Here is a 20,164-nt window from a genome sequence, read left to right as displayed (position 1 = left end):
CACTGCTGAGCAGCCTTTTAGAAACAGCAGGTTAAAACATCTAAAGGCTAGGTGACATTTTAACGAGCAAAAGATCTTGCAGCTTTTCTTCACTTGGGGGATTAACATTGGGCAGGTTGATTCTTTTCAAATTCAGGTTCCCTCTCCCTAATGATTCACCTATTTAGGGTCTTTTTATTTACAACAGAGGTGAATATTCAATGAAATCTGCAACTGAACTGTCGTTTGGCCCTGAAATTCGTTCCTTGAAGTAAATCTACACTCATGGTTGTTTATTACAAAATGTTATGAGTAGACAGTTCCCTTTATGGACTCCCACAGAAGTTGAGGGGTTTTTTGGGCACAGTTATCCATTCTCAGAGGACATTGGGCTTGGACTCAGGTATGTAGGGTGCTAGGTGGGGCCTTCTGCATCCACCAAACCTCTCAAAAAGTGGTTTTATTTGGCACATCTCATGACACGCCTTCAATGAGAAAATTCAAACAAGCTGTCATGGAGGAAAAATATAATTTTGAAATGGGTGTCAAATGGTTGCAGTTTTTTTTAATCTCATGCCAAGTTTGCATTTGTTGGAGAACCAAGGAGTTCATTTTCTGCATTGGATCTCAGCAGAAAACTGCTGAGTTACTAGTTAAAACTTTGGAAAAAATTACAGAAAATCTGATTTTCTTTTTCCCCAGAAAGGTACTCTGTAATGTTTTATAGACTAGAGGAAGGAGTCAGAAAAATATTGCTTATTCATGTGATGAAATATTCCATTCTACTAATGTGAGTGGCTTTAACCGATGAAAAATGTGAGGAAAGTTGTGAGGTTTGGCCATAATATTTTTATGGCACTTAAGTTCTTTAAGGCTTTATGAAAGATAATTTGTTTTCCCATTAATGTCCTGCTTTGGGCTGTGTTGGCAATACTAAGAAATGGATTCTTCCTTCTCTGTTTTTTTTTCTCACTGCTGTTCCTCTCCTTCCCAGTAAGATTTTGTCTGAATTTGGCTTTTGCAACCAAATATCAAATAATACCAGGAAAAAGTGAAAAAGGAGACCTCCTGACTCTTTCCATGAGGAAATGAACCTTATGGAAAACTTATGGAGCCCCCCCAGGCAGACACCAGGTTTAGTAAGAAACATTTTTACTGATTTATCATGAAAGGCGGATGGATTTACATTATTCGAGACCGACAGCACTTGAGTATTTGTGCCTGGGCCTTTGTCATCACCCTTCCTTCTGCACCTCCCCTCACAGAATCACAGGATGTCTGGGGTTGGAGGGGATGAGGGGATGTCTGGAGATCATCCAGTCCAAGCCGCTGCCAAGGCATGGTTGGTCACCTGCAGCAGGTGACACAGGAACGTGTCCAGGTGGGTTTGGAATGCCTGCAGAGAGGGAGACTCCAAGACCTCCCTGGGCAGCCTCCCTTGCACCAGAGGTTGGAGGTCCCCACACTTCACTGGTTGAGTTTCTGCCCATATGGACAATGCTCGGGGGTGCTTTTATTATCATTTATCACTGCTGTGCACAGATTCACAGGATCTGCTGAGTTAGAAGCAGCCCACAAGGATCACTGATGTGAAACCCCTGGCCCTGCACAGCACCATCCCCAAGAGTCCCACCCTGTCCCCAAGAGCATTGTCCAAACGCTTCTTGAGCTCTGCCAGGCTGGTGCAGTGACCACTGCCCTGGGGAGCCTGTTCCAGTGCCCAACCACCCACCTTTTCCTGATATCCAACTTAAACCACCCCTGGCACAATTCAGACCATTCCCTCGGGTCCTGTCATTGCCGTCCTTGCTGTATTCAACGCTGTTATTATTTTCCTTTGTCCCCTAGCGCCTCACGAACGACGGAACCAGCGCGAGATTCTCCCCACGCCCTCAGGACACCCGAGCGGGAGCACTGAGGGGAGGGGCGTGGCCTCTGGGGGCGTGGCCATGCGAGGGGCGTGGCCATGCGAGGGGCGTGGCCATGCGAGGGGCGTGGCCATGCGAGGGGCGTGGCCATGCGAGGGGCGTGGCCATGGGCGTGGCGCGGGGCGCGGCGCTGCCGGGAGCGGCCTGGCCTCCCCCCCCCGCCTCGGTGCTCGGCGCTCCATCGATGCGCTCGGGCAGCGGCTGGCGGCGGCTGGCGGCGGGGCGGCGGCGCGGTGGCGGAGCGGGGCGGCCGCAGGTGCCGGATGCGATCGCGGCGGCGGCGGGCGGTGAGTGACCGGCCCCAGCCCCGGCCCCGGCCCCGGCCCCGGCCCCGGCCCCAGCCCCGCGCGGCCCCCGCCGGGCGCTGCGGGGCAGCTCCGGCCCCTTCCCTTTCCCCTCTCCCGCCTCCCCGGGGCGGAGGCTCTCCCCCTCCCTCGGCCTCCCCCGCCTTCCGCTCCCCGGGCGGGGTCGAGCGTCGCGTCCCCGCCCCGGCCCCGTGGGGACGGAGCCGGCGGTGATGGCTCTCGGGGCGCAGGGGCCGTCGCTGGGCTCCCGCCGTCTCCCCCGCTGACTTCCCGGCTGCAGCAGCTTTTCCTTCTCCCGGCGCCCTGCCAGGAGACGGGGCGCTGCCGGCAGGGCAGGGGGTTCCTGCCACCTGCGGCTTGCCCGGGGCACACGGTGTCCTGCTGGTGACTGTCCTGTGCGAGCTCGGGCCCGCGCCGGGGAGCCCTGCTAGCGCTGGGCCTGGCGGCAGCTCCGTGGCCTTCGTCTGTGTCTCACGGATCTGACAGGAGCCGGGGGGAGGGAGCTCCTGGGCCGCTCGGCTGCGGGCGCTGGGCCAGAGCTGTGCGAAATCCCAGAGTCAGCTAGGCTGGAAAAGACTTCTGACATCATCCAGTCCGACCTGTGCAAGATGATGGAGTCGTTCGACTCAGTGAAGTGTGGGTGTGCTGGGTGTGGGATAGAGGAAATAAGCAGGGGAGAGAGGTGAGGTCTGACTTCTAAAAAGCTGGTTACTTGCAGGACTGATTTTTTCTTTTTTTTTTAATTTTTTCCTTTTAAAATTCTCATTTCGTGGTGCCATCAAATTTCAGATACAACTCCCCAAACTGACTGGGTATCTAGGCAAGTGCAATAAGAAAGTAACAGGGTAAGGAAAGTGGAAAGAATTGAAATAACATACTGGTTGGGAGATGGCTGCGTTCATTCATATCTGTCTGGAAGCGTTACACTTCTCTGGGGCTTAATTTTTTCTTTTTTTACTTCCTACCCGGTTCTACATATCTGCCTAATTTGGACTGCCTTGCAGTCCAGAAGTGTCCATGAGCAGGGTGACCAAGCATCTTTCCTCCTTACCTCTTCAATATCCTAATTAGGAACCTGAAAAGGATCTCTTAGCAATGATCTGAAATTTGGGATGATCTTGTCTCCAAAACGGAGTTTCCCATTCTGTCCAGTTTTACTGTTTTTTAAAATAGTTTTCCTTCTACACTGTCAGCTTTTCCTTTTTTTCCCTGCTTTCTTTCCTACAATTTTCTTGCTCGTTGCAGGTTAACAGCTTCTAGCCATAGACTGAAAAACTTTGAGTTGAAAGCCAGTAAAACATAAAGCAATCCTAGCTCTGACAGGACATCAGATTCAATAAATCTAAACTCCAAATATTCGTTATTTAAAATGTAGTTGAAATCATAATCTCACTTCAATTTTCCAGCTTCTCTGATCATTCATATAACATGTAAACAGTCTCTTTTCTCCTTTAGTGATTTCTCTGCGTTTTTGCTTTTTGTAATTTGTTTTTGCTTATGATAAAGTTGTCAGAACAATTAAAGGTCTGTAAATAAACAAACCTGTGGCTTAGAAAAACAGGTTTGTATTTTTCCTTTACATTGTGCTCACCTGAAAAGGAAAGCTATAATTCTTACTTCCCTATTTTTGTACTATTTTATAGTATCTTATCACGGCTTGCACTGAAGCAACAAGAGGCATGTCTTCTTGCTGATATGTTTCCCGTGGATAGCTTAGTTTACAGTTTTTATGATTTGTGCCCACTCCTTGGACAACAGTGTTATTACTTAGATGGGATTTCTGTTGTCTGCAACATCATTTAAAATAGATGCAGTTATTTTCATTGTACTGGTTGGACTTATCTCAGTGAAAACTATTTTAAGTTGTAATGGTAAAGGGGATTTTCTTTATGGAAAATATAATTTCTTTAGGATATGTCAGAGGTGAAGCAATTTAAATAAAAGCTTGTTATCCATTAAACTTATGCTGGCTTTTTTTTTAAAAAAAGTAAAGTTGTCTTGTTTTATGGTCTTCATTCAATAAATTACAATATTTATACAGACTTGATAGTTGGAGTTTTCTTTTAATGCTGTAATTGCTTCTTCATATTTTAGATCTGAGTAGAAGTCTAAGTTAATGAAATTCCAAATTAATTTAAAAAAACCGGCTTGTAAAGTTCTAAGTCTTGAATAGTAAAAAAAATTAATTATAGGATTTCTTGTGAGCATGAACAAGGGTTTTATGCTAGCTGTTGAGAGTATTTGAGGCAAACCTGGACAATAAAATAAAAATGTATTAAAATATGTAATTTACCAGTTGTTTTCCTGAGGTCCTATTGGAAACAAACAGTATCCACTGATACAGTCCATTCTTTATTATGCTGCTCTTCCCAGAAAACCTGGACTAAAGCAAAATAAGTAGATTGACTAGAAAGGCAGAGGCCACTGAACTCTTTTATTAATCAAAACTTTGAGCTATGTTATGTTAAACCATACTTACCATACTTAATCAATTTCTTTTAATGTAGTGGTATGTTTAGCTGTAAATTCCGTAAATCTTAATCACTGTAGTTTAATCATCAGTTTTGAATTGTCTCAATTCTGTTTATTCTGTGCTTTTCGGCTTTCCGATTTTACTTAAAAAAAAAAAAACAACCCAAAACAAAAAACCAAAGAGCAACCAAGAATTAAAAGAAGAAAGTACTTCTCTTGATAGGATGGTGACAAAATACTGAATATAAAAGATGTTCTTTAAAACATGGATTCTGACAACTGTGGAAAGTATCAGTGAAATAATACACAGAGTTTTGTACACCAGGACAAAAGCCTGTGACGCACATACAGACACTACCTGCATGTATTTGGAATGCCCGTAGGTCACTATTTGTTTATGCAAACAGGGAAATAAAATCTTCTACAGGACAAGTCAGTAATACTTCATTTTAAAATCATGGACTGGAAAATAGTACTCAGAGGACTGTACGTGTTACAGAAAATTTATTTTCTATGTGAACTTTTCAGACAGAGTGGAACCTACTGCTGTATTTAAAAGCCAGCTGAAGGTTCAAAATCTGAAAACAGCTGAATTAGTATCTTTTAGCAGAAGTCAGATGTTAGCTCTTCAGCTTAACTTTGACCTTCTGTCTTGGACCACCTACATTCTGTAAATCTGGGCTGTGCAACATTGTCTTTAAAATTACTTTTCCCAGGGGAGAAATATGGTGTTTGGTAATGGAGGGAATCTTGTTTGTAAAGGTGCTTGGAGTTTGAGGGATGATGAGACAGCACATGCACAGCACAGTCACGTCAGATTCATGTTTCATCTTTTGTACTGAACATGAAAGCAAAGGTCTGTGTTTATTGCTTGCAAAGGGTGAGTTCAAAAATCTGGCTGATTAAAATTTTTGTACCTTACCCTGAAAATTACTTTAGGGAATTTCAATCATCATTTCAGTTCAAAAGCAATTGGATTATTCTCCCAATATCAAAAGTTATAAGGAGAATGGAAATGCAGCAGGGAGAAAAAATCATTTTTGTGAGATCCTGGAGGGGGAAAATACCCCTCAAAAACCTCATGAAGCAACTTCCCTAGAAACAAAGTAATGACAGAAATGCCTGCAAATAACTATTATTTGTGTGATTGCCATGTTATGGGCTTTGCATAGGGAATGGTAAGCTGTGTATTTAGTATTTTAAACAACACCAAGTCATACACCTCACTCCTCTGGAGAAATTCTTCATAATTGTACTTTTTATATTATTTTGGAAGTATTAAGTTCTCCGAAAAGAATTTGGTATGTGTAGCCTTTTCTTGACTACAGACATTATTAATCTGCAGAAAGTATGTTTAGCATTTTCATTAGAAAATACTGTGATTACACCTGGTGATGAGTGTGAAAGCTCATGTTTCCTTTCTAATTTTGTTTGCTTTGTTTTTAAGGAAAACAAGGTTTCTGAGACACCAAGTCCTTAATGGGTCTGGTTTTCCCTTGACCTTAACGGAACTTTCCCAGATTTTCAGTTTTATTCTCAGAGGCAGAGCTTAGGCTATATTGTGCAGAAACCAGTGGGGTGTCTGGCAGTTTAAAAGTCTCTGTGGATCAGATTACAGTATAAATCAAGGATTTTTAGGTATATTTAGACTTTTTGGGTTTTTTTTTTATTTGACGTTGTTGATAACCCAAAAGCGATCTACCCTGTATTTGGAAGTTCTTCAAAAAGCCTGCATTAGTTAAAGATTTAGGGCTATGCTAAGCAGGATTTCCTTCTTAAATAGCCATTTTTGACAAACTAAAATTATTTTTTTGAGGTACTCATAAAATGTCTCAATTAAAAAATCCATTACTTTCAGTTTTCTGTTTAAGAATTCTGTGAGTCTTGTGACATTTCTAACAAATCTCACTGTGGTTTTAACAGGTGTACCTTACTTCTTGCTAGGAAACTGCACATTAGATTTCAGACAAAAAAATTTGGAAGATCTGTGTATAGCAGATGAGTTCTTCTCGCGTTTTCATTAGCAGAGAAAGCAGGGGATCTTGTGTTTCTCACAAGGCAACCTCACTGCTCTGAAGGCATGATAGCTCCATACAGGAGAGAGGATTTTAGGTGGATGAGTGGAAATGAAGACTTAAGAGTATGTAAGGCAAACACGGGCTTTTGTTAGAAAAATACCTGTGCACACAGTCTGTCAGGGAAGTACTGGAGTGTGTGTTGGACCATAGGAATTGAGAAAAATGCTGTAGCGTATGTCTGGAGTTCTTCCCTGAGCAAAGGCCAAAAGAGGTGTTAGGGAGATAACATGAACAATACAGGAATCTCAGTAACACAAGTGTACATCTCATCTTTTAAATGTTTTTGAAACAAAAAGAACTGCCAAAAAAGTCACGCGGTGAATGTTAAATTTAGTGTTGCAGTCCTACCTATAATCATCCAAGTTAAAACTTCAAGCATGTGAACTGTGTAATTACAGTGGTTATATAGTGTTTTTCTAAAGAATATTGTGTATAGTTACAGGGCTTAGAAAAAAAAATCTGTGGGGTCTTGTTTCTTTTCTCTAGAAAAAAAAATTCATCCCTTTGGGATTTATTTAGTTTATTTTTCTGAACTTCTGTATCTTTCTGAATGCATTTGCATAAACATATTTGAAAGTTTTTGATGCTTGAAGAATTGTTTTCAAATTTCTGCCTGTGAATAACATAAGATCGAGGGATGATGAGGATATTAAAATTTTTTACCATTTTCCTATTAACTAAAATGATGTATGGAAAATTATGAATAACTTTAGAACAAGGGAGGGATGAATGGCTTAACTGGAGGAGAGTAGGATAATGACTTCTGGATGAAGCAAACATTGCTGAATGTTGGAGGTAGAAGCAGATGTAGGAAGATGTGCTTTGTGAGAATCTAGAAATTAGTGGGAGATTTATGGCCATCTGTGATATGGTTTTGTATAAAGCTAAGTTGATTTTTTCATATATATGTTTATATATAGATGTTTAGGACTTTTCTTACAACATTGCTAGATTATAGTGATGTGTCACATAATAAATACAGAAGCTTTTAACCAGTAGATGAATTAATTTCTAGGGAGATGCAATGTAATTTATAATGAAAGTAGGGAAATTTTGGGGAGAAACATCTGTATTCAAACTTTCTTTAATTATATTTTCTTCTATGCTACTGCCCTTTTCTAGGCAAGTCAGTATGACCGAAATAGACATTCAGAAAACTTAAACTGAGTCTTGGTAATGAATAGGTGCTCTAACACTGAATGTACCAGCGAAAGTGTTAATTCAAGAACTGGTATAAACCAGCATGTTGACCTAATTAATAAATTGGTGGGATAATTATTTTCACTGTGAAGTTATGGAACTTTGAAGCTAACTTTTTTTAAAATGTATTTGAGGAAGTATTTTTTTGGAATTTTTTCTCAAGGTTTTTACAAACAAAAATATCTTCATCCAAGTTTATAAGGCTGTTGCTGACATCTGTATTATTGTCATATTGATTGTTTTGTTTAATAGTGGCACTTGGAGATTGTCATAGTCACTTAGGTAAAAAGATTTTGAACTGAGGTGAAAATGTGACTGTGGTTCTGGGCTGTCCAGATGTGTATGTATTAAATTAAATTTGTGTGCTGGTGAGCTTGATGGAGGAGGTATGTTCATGGTAGCAGAAGGGAGGGAAGGAAATATTTTTTTTAAGTAGACTCACTGAAATAGATTTTATGAGTCTTTCTCTGTTTTAGCTTTATTCAGCTTTCTTTGTTTGAACAGGTGACATAATTGGCAGATGAAATTATTTTCTGAGCTGACAGAAACAAAGAACCCCCCCCATTTTAAAAGTATTTCTTCATCTCAATTATAGGTTATTGTTGTTTTTAATCTATTTTTAGTTTGCTATTTTTATTTCTTGCTGATGAGTTATAAACTCAGTGTTATATGTTGGCTCATTAACTTCCTTCAGGTTGTTTATGGTGTACGATGCTAATGCACAAAACTCCATTTTACAATGGAATGTTTTTGGAGAAAATTCAGCGTTTTGATGTCATAATGGCATCTGTGTAGTTGATTGTTCTTTGTGGAGAATCTCTCCCCTTTCCAAATAAATAACATCTCAAAACTCCCGATGTAAAAACAGATCAATGTATAGGTATTTTTCGCATTGTAACTGACAGGATGCTGTCATTTAAAATGTACAAGGAAATGGATTTATACTAGTCTAAATTTTTTTGGGACATGTGATAGATAGAAGGTTAATTGATGTTAAATGGATGCTTTGTTAGCCCTTCATCAGCTACTAAACTAGTACAGGAGGAGTGCAAATCATTACTACAAAAGGCCAAGACCAGTATGTTTTCTTAGCGAGGTTTATAGGTCTTTTTTCTTATCCCTCCCTTCTTTCCCTCCTTCCCAACCACACAAAACATTCCCAGCTGCAATGATAGGAGGAGAGAGCAAGCAGCTTTTCTAAACACACACACACACACACACACTCTCGCACTGCTGCCCCCCTCTCTCCTCCTCATACCTCAGCAGAGTGACAGCTTCTAGATGTTGCGTGCGAGTGAGTTCAGCTGGTGCTGTGTGGTCTGGGTGTGTGGTCTCCAGCTCAACCGAGAGGCTGCTAACAGGGTGGATGAGAGAGAGCACCACTGTTTACTTTAATTTATTTCGGATGCCGGAACTGTGCCCGGAGTTTCTCCCGAGCCGGGTTCCACCGGCAGCGCTGTCAATCCCTCGCAGCTGCAGCCCGGCCTGCGGCGGGCGCTGAACTCCTCTGCCGAGGGCTCTCCCAGCATCTGCCCCGGGTCCGAGCCCTTTAATCCCTTGGGGCTCAGAAATGTTAATGGCATCGCTGAGCGCTGTGATTATTTTGCTTTCGCTCTGTCAAGATACATCGCCATGAAGATGTACCTTGCTGGGTTAAGGGAAGTGGGACCCCCGAGATACTGAGGGAATATGCGAGGATGGCTGTTGTAAAAGCAAAACTGCTGGGCTTGTTCCTTGGCCAACCTAAAACTAAAATCTCTAGTATGCCTTTTGTGGCTGATTGGGATATTTGGGAACCTTTTGAAAAAGCCCAGGGTATCATATTATGTCATTTAATACTCCAGGTCTTTTCTTTTTGTCGTTTGCCTTCTCTGTCACAAAACTTGCACATCTTCCCAAATTGGAACTGATTTTTGGCATGTAACATTGTCCTGTAGGTTAACATGTTTGTCAGTGTTAATATTGGCTTGAATCAACACGCCGGATACGACAGGGCAAGACAAATGAGGCTTTGTTTTTTCTGTGTGACGCTGAAATTACCCACTTTTTCATGTTTGTTCATCTTTTCATTATAAGTAGCTTAGTGGTGTTATGAAGAGTTTCTTTCCCCCTAAATGTAAGATTCGTGAGCACTTCTTGTTTAAAAATTGACAAGTCTTCTTTTATTATTTAAATAAACATGCATAGATTCTTAATATCACTTGGAATTTCAGCATTGTTTAGCTTATTCACTTCCCAGTCTTTTCTGGCAGACTTGGAGGAATGGACCTTTTATTATTAATGCAGTGTTGAAGGCTGTGGAAATTCTAGGGCACTGAAGATCTCCGGAGGGGTTAATAAATGTCAGTTATTTTCACAGTGCTGCTTTTTGGATGCTTTTCATTCTTGGTTTATATAGATTGTCTGTCTAAATTTGTATTGTTGGGAAGATAAAGCACAGAAAATGTTGTAATAGTGTTTTTCATCATTTTGTAATGGTTTTGAGTACAAACATCTAGGAAACATTTTGCTTTGTCGTTCTTCTTGGGGTCATTTGCTGTGTCCCTTCACTGAGTCTATCATAGTGTGTTGTACTCAGGGGACTCTCTGGGCTTGCTAGTGAAAACAAATTATTAGATTTATGTACTAGAAACACAAGTTTGTGTAGTTTAAGGTGAAAAGGCCGTCACCTACCTTCTGGAATCTGAGTATTTATTGCTTGTTTAAAAAGGCATGTCATAAAGCTTTCCATTTGGGAATAATTTAATGCTGTGATGTTAGTGTAACTCACCTGTTGTCTTCAGATTGGTTTTCTTGTGTTTCTTTTTAAGTAAACAACAACATCTGAGGCATACTGTGATTTGCACAGGGGTGATGCTTTGCTGTTCCTGCCTCAGTAATTTTTTAATTGTATTCTGTCACATATATGTGAGTGAGAAAAAATAAATGTTAGATACCTGAAGGCTTAAATGCTTGCTTTTAACTTAGGCTTTCTCAGTGATGACAAATTGGGTTTTTCTTCCCTCCCTTCTTGACAGCTTTGATTCCCTTTGCTAGATGACCATGGCACTTGCATTGACCTTGAGTCTGCCTTCCTCCAAGAGAATCTTTTAAGTTCAGTGTCTGTGACAAAGTACCACTGAAAACTTTAATTAAATTGAATTTTCAGTCACTGGAACCATCTTCCTATTTTGTTTAAGAAGTCAGAAACTCTGTTTTAAAACACTTCAACTGATTTTTCCTACTGGTGAAATTTGTAAGGTGCCAGCATATTATTATTTGTCTTCCAGAGATCCATGCCTTCATGATGTTTGTAATTTTCCTTTGGGATTTGAAATTACCAGCCGATTTAATATCCTTCAATCCTGAACTTTGGGTTGTTCATGTATTTCATATTTTGATGGTACTTGCAGAGTGTAGTAAAAACTGGAAAGTAGTATTTTGCTTTACAAAACATGTATGGTAGCTACTGGCATTTTATTTTGTGTTTCTCCACTGTTTGCTGTTGAAAGTTGAATGAGGAAATCTGTATAAGAACTCTCATTTCAACCCAAATTTAAACTGAAGGCTTACAAAATAAAAAAAAATAAAAAAAGTCCAAACAGACTTGTGCTTTCCATTATTCTGGGCTGTATTTCGTTGCTTCATTATTTATTTTATGGTGGCTTTTCTTAGGATGAAGAGGGACGATGTCCTCTCATTAGCAAGCTTGTAACACTCAGAATTGTGTAGATTTTTTTTTTTTAACCAAACCTTCGTGAGAGGACAGTTTATTTGAGAAACTGGTGTAAAGACAAAGATGTTGTTTATGAAAAGCGTTTTTCAAGATGACTTTGTAGTAGGTGGTCTTTGCAGAGGTTTTCTAACTCATTGTGCTTTTATGACAAGAATTATGACAGAATAATAGAATAATATGGGCAAGATCATGGATGCAGTCAATAAGATACCCATGTTAAATTGTTGGGGAGATACTGTGAGGAAATTAAATGTTAAAAAAGAAAAAAGGGTCGAGAGAAATAAAGAGGGAAAGAGACCTCTGCTAGTGTAGAAGATTGTCAGTTGTAAAAAAAGAATCTTGTTGAAACCTCTTCAGTGAGCCTGGCTCCTCAGCGGAAATCTATAGAAAACTGTCCTTCTGCAGTCTCTCCTTGTCTGCATGAGAATCAGTCTTTCAGGAAGAGGGCTGTTTTAAAAAAAATACTATTTTATGTGGAATACATGTTTTGTAAAGAATAGATTTTATCTTTAGGGCAATGTACAGAATTGCAACAAAAGCTCCTAATGAGGTGGTTGCCTTGTTTTCTGAAATGAAAAAGTAATTTTTTTTCAGATTTGCCTTAAATATTTTTCAAAGATATTTAGAAACTTAGTAGAATAGTGGCTAGGCTTCCAAATAAGCAGTTCAGTCATGTTGGCTATTGATATCTGTCATCAGAAGGAAAGGAAATGCTATAAATGAATTGAAGACTCCCAAGCATTTGCTTGATATTTATAGTAATGACATATTACAAAGAGTTCCACTCTTTGAAATAAATGAAAGCAATTGCTTTTTAAAAATAATAATAGAGCATCTCAGTGCTGTAGTGCTTTTGTAATGTGTTGAGATTTACTGTGGTATTCTCATTCTGATGAGGTATTTTAAAGCAATTCTGCCGTAAGTATGGAAATACTTTAAAAGAAATACTAAATATCAGGGGGCTCAGCATTTTTATTGCATTTATTTAGCTCATCATGAAGAGGGATCTAGTGCCAATTTCTGAAATCCAGAAAAATATGTTGTAATATTACTTTTGAGTTTTGGTGTTGAAACAAGCCAATTACCTGTGTGCCTAGGTATTTGAAAGCAACAATAGCTGCAATGCGAGGGAACTATAACATTTTGGGGGCAGGGTGGAGGCAATCAACCAAGTAATACCACAGTAGCTTCTGTGTTACTTGTTTTCCTCAAGGCTTTTCCTCTCTATATTACCTGAAGTTCCTGAAGATGGCTTTTTTTACATCCATGTTGCTGATTAATATTCCACATAAATATTTACAAAAAATTGCTCAAAAGTAAAAAGAGCTGTTTTATGTTGGCTAACTGTTGCCAACATAAAACATAGACACATGTTGCTTTCTGCAGAAGGTGATTGTGTGTATGGGAGGACATAACACCACTGTTCCTTTACAGCTGTTGTGTATCTTTGAGCTCTGCTGACGATCTGTGAGGAAAGCTGCAAAGGCTACATAGACAAGACTATGAGGAATAGATGCACTTTGTTCTCCTCTCTCTTGACAAAATTAGGGACCTGATTCTTCTCTAGCATAATTTTTGCGCAGGACTCCAGAGTACATGGTACTTCAAATTCTGAAAGGTCCAAACTGCTGTGTGTATTCATCTTGTACAGGAATAAACAAGACTTCCCTTGTAATTTTGTGTTCTGATTCCTCCAGGCGCTGTTAGGTTTGGCAATGAGAGCTGGGAGGCTTATTTCAATTGTGCTGCCCACTGTTTTGTCAGGCAGTGGTGTGGTGATGTAGTTTTGAATGCAGCACGGATGAGAGGAAAGCTAGGCAAGCCTTAAAACTCCAGGATTAGGGACACTGACAGAAGACCAGGTCTGTAATTTTCACCTAGAGGCAAGGAAGTGGATCAATAGTAGTGCAGATGGGGTATCTGGACAAGAAGGCTTGGAGTGAGGAGTGCAAGGTAAGGAAGAGGAATTACCAAAGTGTCTGGACTTGAAAAAGGAATGAAATAGTAACATCCCTCTCCCTCCCTGGTTGAATTTGCGGGTAAAATGTCGGGGACAATCAACAGGGTAGAGGCAGGAAACAGTTTGTCTGCAAGATGTGGGCCAGGTCTCAGTTTTGAAGTGAGGAAGGGGCTGTCTCTGTGTGAGGAGGAGGAGAAGCCAGTTCTGTGAAAGAAATAGGAGTAGGGCACAAGCACAGAGCAGAACCTTCCGTAGCTGGAGATTACTGTCAACTGATTGCTTTGTAATCCACCCTTAACAGTTCTTTCCTTCAGTGCTGTTCTACCCACATGGTTATAGCCTGCATCTGTTGACTGCTTGCTTCTCTAGCATCATGTTGGGTTCATGTAAAAGGTTCCAGTATTTTACATATAAGACTATTAAGAACACCCACATAATACTATGTACTTTAATTACTTTTTCATCAGTTTGTTGTTTGCAAAAAAAATAATGTTTTATTGAACATGTTTTATTGAACACATTATGTTGTTTATAATGTTGTGAAGGCAACCAGTCAAGATATATTATGAGGTTTACCAGGTAAAGATACAAAGCCAAACTAGATATACATTGTGTGTGTTATCATGGGCTCTTACTAGCCTTCCTTCACACACTGGACAACTCTTGCATACTGCAACTTACTATGTTCTTGCTTGTTTAACATGAATTTACATCTCTTATTAATTGAACGCTGTTCAGTCTGAAAAGTCCTCTGAAGATTTTAATACTTCTGTTGTGTTCAGATTATCTAAATGCCATTTCTGTCATAATGAATTTGTTTTCAATAATAGTGTTTGAGATGAGTGATAGCATTTCTGTTTTAAGTATGTGAAACTAAGAAACAGATATTTAAAATCAGATGTATTTATAGAATTGAGGTAGTGGTTTAGGACCTCAGTATTTCAGAGTATTGTGCAGTATTTTGTACATTCAGGATGCATTTCACACTGACTTCAGGTGGGACTGTGGTCTCTGAAGTTGGATCAGAAAAAATTGCGAAGTTTTTTTATAGGTAACCTGCTATCCACCTATGGTATGGACAGACAGAGAGGAGATCCTGTTCTGAGGGCAATATATGATTACTTCTAGCATGAGATCTTCCTCCCAATTCCTGCCTTTTTTTTATTTCCACCTTCATTTTCAGTGTGTGTTCCACCTTTGGAATGTAAGGAAAGAAATGTCAGTGGGAGCTTCTTTGGTTCTCATCTCAGATCTAGCTAGTACCACTGAAAAATGTGGGGAGGCTGTGTAGAAGCACAGAATATGTTGGTACAGTGAATGTATTTTTTATTTGCAGAAGCAACTGAAACAAGTACGTCTTAATTCTAGTATTTCTTAACTGCAGATGCTTGGAAACAGCAGTTTTGCTGCAGTTCATTGTTAGAGATAATTTACAAAGTTCCTGGGTTTCATGGACTTGACCATTTGCAAGTAAAAGGAGAAAATACATCTCGATTCAAAAAACAATAGCTAAGAGGAAGCTATGCTTATGAAGCTTGGCTTATATTCCACATACTTTTTACCAACCTGAACTTCCAAAATTGTTTACAGTAGAAGTGTTCTATATGTTTAACTGAGGTTTTGGAATGGTGATGGTATTTAGTAAGTCTTGTAAATATGGAGAAGTTTGAGGGACATGCTTCAGGTTATACTCATCATATGTATATACTCAGCTTCTTACAGCTGTTTGTGGCTGAAGAGCTGCACAAAGGAAACTGTTAATAAACAACAGGAATCTGATCAGTTACGTAGTAAACTAAGTGTAGACTACATAATATGGGTACCATATCTGTGTTTGAGCTACAGAGCTTATTGACGACAGAGCTAATTAAGCTGGTCTGAGTTGACTCAATTTCAGATGCGAAGGAATGCACCTTCCACCTTCTGAAAACGCTTCTTCAATAATTTTATGCACATTTTTATTGATATATTGGGATATTGTTTGTTTTGTTGATGATCTCTGCTAGTGTAGTATTTGCAAGTCATGTTCTAATTTTCTCTCTGTGTGTTAACGTTGATACTTTATACAAGTAAGTGCTGAGGGCTTCTTCACATGGAACTGTCTATGCCAGTAAGTCTTATTTTGATGGAGAAGTTATCCAAATATGTAATCATAGTCTATTACTTAAATTAGCAGTTCTGAATCTTCTAAGGAATACAATAATAACTTTCAAATAGGTGTTGGAATAGACTCGTTTGAGTTCTGACATAAGTAATTTGAAGTCTGTGTATATAGCTTCATTAAGCATTTTGAAGGTTTAATATTTTTCTGAATATACTTTTTCTTTCTTTTAGAAAGCTAGATTTAATTTTTTTTTAGTGCGAAGAAAGTATAATTGTTCTTTATTGGTATATGATTATGTGTCAAAAAACGCTTTCACAGTGGTGTTCAATATTTACAGTTATATTTCCCTACCATTTTAGAAGAACAGATTGAAATGGTTTTAATAATTTTATATAATATTAGTGGGTTTTTAATTTATTGTTTCTTGATGAACAGATAAAAACAGCTCAGATTGCAATAACTGAACAGCCATCATGTCTCGAGCACGGCAGCCCCCACTTGTAACTGGCATCTCTCCCAATGAAGGCATCTCATGGACAAAAGTGACAATTAGAGGAGAAAATCTGGGGACTGGACCTACAGACCTCATAGGTAAGTTGAAAAAATACCCATTTGGTACTGCAGGAAGTAACATTTTGGATATGATTAGAGATAAACTTTTTGCATGGTAGAATCCATGTTGGATGTTACAAGGAATGCTCTTTACACAAATATGCCCTTGAATCCATAAATTCAGGGGTGCTGTCCCATGTGTGGCTAATCAGATTGATTGTACCTTTTTAGATGAACCCTTAATCTGACTCAGCATCCTGCTCTGAACACGAACACAAAGAGTGAGTGCTCATTGCAGTGTACTACAAGAGGGTAGATGCAATGAGATGCTCCTTTGTTACTTTCTCAGGAACTGAGAACTTCTGCATTGAAATATTCATGTCAGAAGGGTTTTCAGTGTATTCAGAAAGTCACAGGGGTTGCTATTCCTTGAATTAGTGTAAAGTCAGTTTGTGTATCTGTAGCAGTTATAACAAAGCAGGTTGATTTACCTACACAATATGTGAAGAATCTTTTTCATTACTGTTTCGATTTTTAACATGGTAGTTTCATTTGAATCATCATAGTTCTTGTGCTGAAGGAGGGTACAAGACATTTTCACTGATTCTCCTGGTCACAGAGCTTGTTCATTACTGCTCTGTTGCTTCCTTTTCAGGCTGAAATGTCTTAGCTTATTTAAATTTTCTGCATGTATCCTTGGCACTTCTTGCTCTTCAGTGAATCTCTTTTAGTTTCACTACCAGTCGTGGGTAAATATCTTGGTTGAGTGCGGTGTTCAGGATGCGAATGCCCCGTGGCATAACACTGTACTTTCACTTTTGTTTTGTATTTCGTCCGTAGAGTTCTGTTTTCTGTATAACTCCTGCCAAGAATCAAACTAATGTTTTTGTTGTTCTGCCTACTATAATCCCATTATTAAATTAATGAGAATTAGTAGTCAGTTTGAGCTTGCCATCCGTGAATTTAAGGTTTTGCCTGTGTGCATCTTGTCTTTGTTCATTGAATTTCAGCTGTTGTATTATAGCGTCTACATTATAGTGTATCCACTCCGTCTAATAAGTTCTGGTTTGCATTTTTCTGGGTTTTACAGTCTTTACCTTCTGAATGAATATCATCAGCAAACTTTGTAACCTCTTTATCTGGTCATTTATGAATGTGCTGAACATAAGTGATCCCAGCATATATTCTGTGGAAACTTTCCTCAGTCAAAACACATCATTTACTGAAACTCAGTTTCTATCTTACTGAGTTATTTATCCATCAGAGGTTCGTATCCTATAGCTGCTTCATTTTCTTAAGCCTTTGTGAAGGACTTTGTAAAATCTTCTGGAAATCCAAGTTAACTATAGGTACTGGAATTTCCCTTATTTCTTTTGCAAGTTATGCATGTGTGTACTTCAGTAGTCACATTAGAGACAATCTGTCTAATTTGTTGTGGAATCATGACTCCTCTGAAGGCCATTGGAATTTTGTTTGGCTCTGCTAGAAAAAATATTTCGCTTCATGGCTGTAAACCAAGATTCACTAATTCCATTCATGGCCACCACAATGAGCTTTATGGCCAAGCATAAACTACTACAGTTTTCAGCTTCACTTCAGTTTGCTGTCTATCAAAAGGGGAAGTAGTATTTTCCTGAGCTGTTAGATGAGATTGCAGTACCCTGTAGAATCCATATTGAGAAATCCTCAAATAACGGATGATGCTATGGGTGAGTATATTTCTGTGTATTTGTGTGGCTGATGCACTTCAATGTCCTCATTATTTCATTGGTATGATCCTCTTAGAAATGATCAGTGCTACGTTCTTGGAAGGAAGACATGTCCTGAACTGTACCTCATTATTACAGCTGACCAACTGTTAATATTTCTTCTTATGTTTCTTTCAGAGTAACATTTGTAACACGTGGCTGCTAATAATTGTATGCTTTGAGATAAAAATAAATAATGCATTGCCTTATTTTTTCCTTAGCTCAGTTGTTAGCTTTCTCCAGTAAGTTACTAAGGCCTCAGACAAGTAAAGGTTTCTTTCCATGTTTAAATTAGGCATGTAAATATTCCCTGTGACTTGAATGGAAATGCTTGCAAAAGTGAGGCTTTGTAGGCACGAGAATTAAGCAAGTTTGAGTGAGGTCTTTATAAAGTTTATAAAGTTTGAGATGCATTAGTGTTAAATGAAAAGCAAGAAACTTTTTTTCTATATATAAACAGAGTATCATATAATAGAAGAACATTCTTTTGGTTTCATTTAAGAGAGAGCCTTCTAGTAATCTCTTTGTATCTTTGAAACCAAATAAACTCTTTATTTGTAACTCTATAGCTCATGGTACAAAATGTCAAATCCAGTAGATACCTGTAACATTGGTGTTTTCAAGGCTTAGTTTGTCTTTTAAGACATTTGCAGTTGTATTTTTTAGACATTGTAAAATTGTCCATATATAAGCTTAACCAAAATCAGAAAGTCTCAACAGGAGTATTACATATACCTATTTATAGAAAAGAACATAAAAACTAAAAGCTGAGAATGATGTTCTCAGAGATCTTTGTACCATGCAACAGATTCAAATTAAATTTTATTTAAAGGTAAGTTTCCTATTTCTGGAGAAAGAAATGTGGTAACTGTGCTATCAAAACTTCTTCCCCAACATGCTTTTATTTGTTTTAGAAATTGTGTTGTGCCATTACTGTGTTTCATGTGGTTTATAAAATGTTGATAGAGACTTAACTTTCTTTTGTATTTTTGAGGTACAGGCAAAGGCCATTTCCCACCATTTCAAAAGTATTGAACCTTGTGATCTTGTTCTCTTGAGAGCTTTTGGAAGCTCTGATGAGTGGAAAATAATTGATAAAAGGATCTTTAAACAGTTGTTCAAAATTTTTTACACTAATAAATTACTTTAGCTTAATGCTGGATTTTAAAGTAGTGCTTAATTTAAGCATGAATTCAGAAAATCTGGGATGAAAACATCTTTATGAATTGTTTGGGCAAAGTATTTCAGTTACTCTTAGTTCTTATCACAATTATTATTCCTTTAGGGAAGATGCTAGCATTAAACTGTAAGAGATGTAATAATATAAAAATATAACATAAGGTTATAGTATTGCATATATGTAATATGCGTCATAATATATTGGCTTTTTCCTTTCCCTGTTGAAACTAAAAACTGACCTGTTTAAAATATTATGAATAAATAACTTTTTTTTTTTATTTTAAGCCTTTTTGTGTGTATATCCTGTTTCATCCCACTCCTCCCCCTTTTATTCAGATGTTTTTTAAGAACAAATCTACTGTCCTTTCTCAAGTAAAATTAATTTCAGTTGTAGTAAGATTCAGTGCCGTTCCATTTTTTATTTTTTGGATTTCATTTCAAGATAGTTTTTGGCAGGGAGTAATGCATTTTTATGTCTGACAGCCATGAAAACTGCCAAATTTGTCTGCTGTGTCATGTCAGAGACTTAAATTGTGAGAAAAAATAAGTGTGAAGCTTTGGTACTGAGCCACATATGCTGACCCTTTTCTTTCTCTTAAGTATTTTCTAAATTGGTCAGAGCTTTCTAGAAATTAAAAACAAAATTCAAGCCAACAGGGGAGGAACTGCTGTGCCTGACTAATTCATGCTCCAGTACAGCCAACACATTAGTACAGCCTTGTCCTTTTGGACATAAGGCAAAATGTTTCTAGCTGAGGGTGTAATTTAAGAAGAACCTAATGAGGTTGTTCTCCTAATTGACACTAGAGCAGTTAGGATCTTGCAAGTTTTTCAGGACAGCAAAACTCCATCTAGGAATATGGAAATTGTTGTTCTAGATCTGACAAAACTATCCATCTATTCCAGCATCCAGTGTCGCTATTGAGCCACTAGCAGAGAAAAGA

The 20,164-nt window shown here is 38.7% G+C and overlaps 1 protein-coding gene across 2 annotated transcripts in view; it reads left to right on the top strand.

Annotated features, from left to right (window-relative positions):
* The first annotated feature begins 2,062 nt into the window (after positions 1 to 2,062).
* EXOC2 (exocyst complex component 2) overlaps positions 2,063 to 20,164 on the top strand; it is a 128,401-nt gene continuing 110,299 nt past the window's right edge. Inside the window, exons 1-2 of one of the 2 annotated variants that reach the window (XM_085052019.1) lie at positions 2,063 to 2,194; positions 16,177 to 16,332. In XM_085052019.1, the coding sequence (XP_084908145.1) occupies positions 16,215 to 16,332 (118 nt within the window). In that variant the 5' untranslated portion in view covers positions 2,063 to 2,194; positions 16,177 to 16,214. Of the gene's footprint in view, positions 2,195 to 2,379; positions 2,849 to 16,176; positions 16,333 to 20,164 lie in introns of those variants that run through there. The other variant, XM_085052020.1, reaches the window with a different exon arrangement.

Source organism: Lichenostomus cassidix, chromosome 2 (genome assembly GCF_008360975.1).
Source record: "Lichenostomus cassidix isolate B80296 chromosome 2, HeHo_3.0, whole genome shotgun sequence".
Classification (NCBI taxonomy): Eukaryota; Metazoa; Chordata; class Aves; order Passeriformes; family Meliphagidae; genus Lichenostomus; species Lichenostomus cassidix.
The sequence above is the reverse complement of the archived record's forward strand: the minus strand, read 5'-3'. Positions and strand labels throughout refer to the sequence as shown.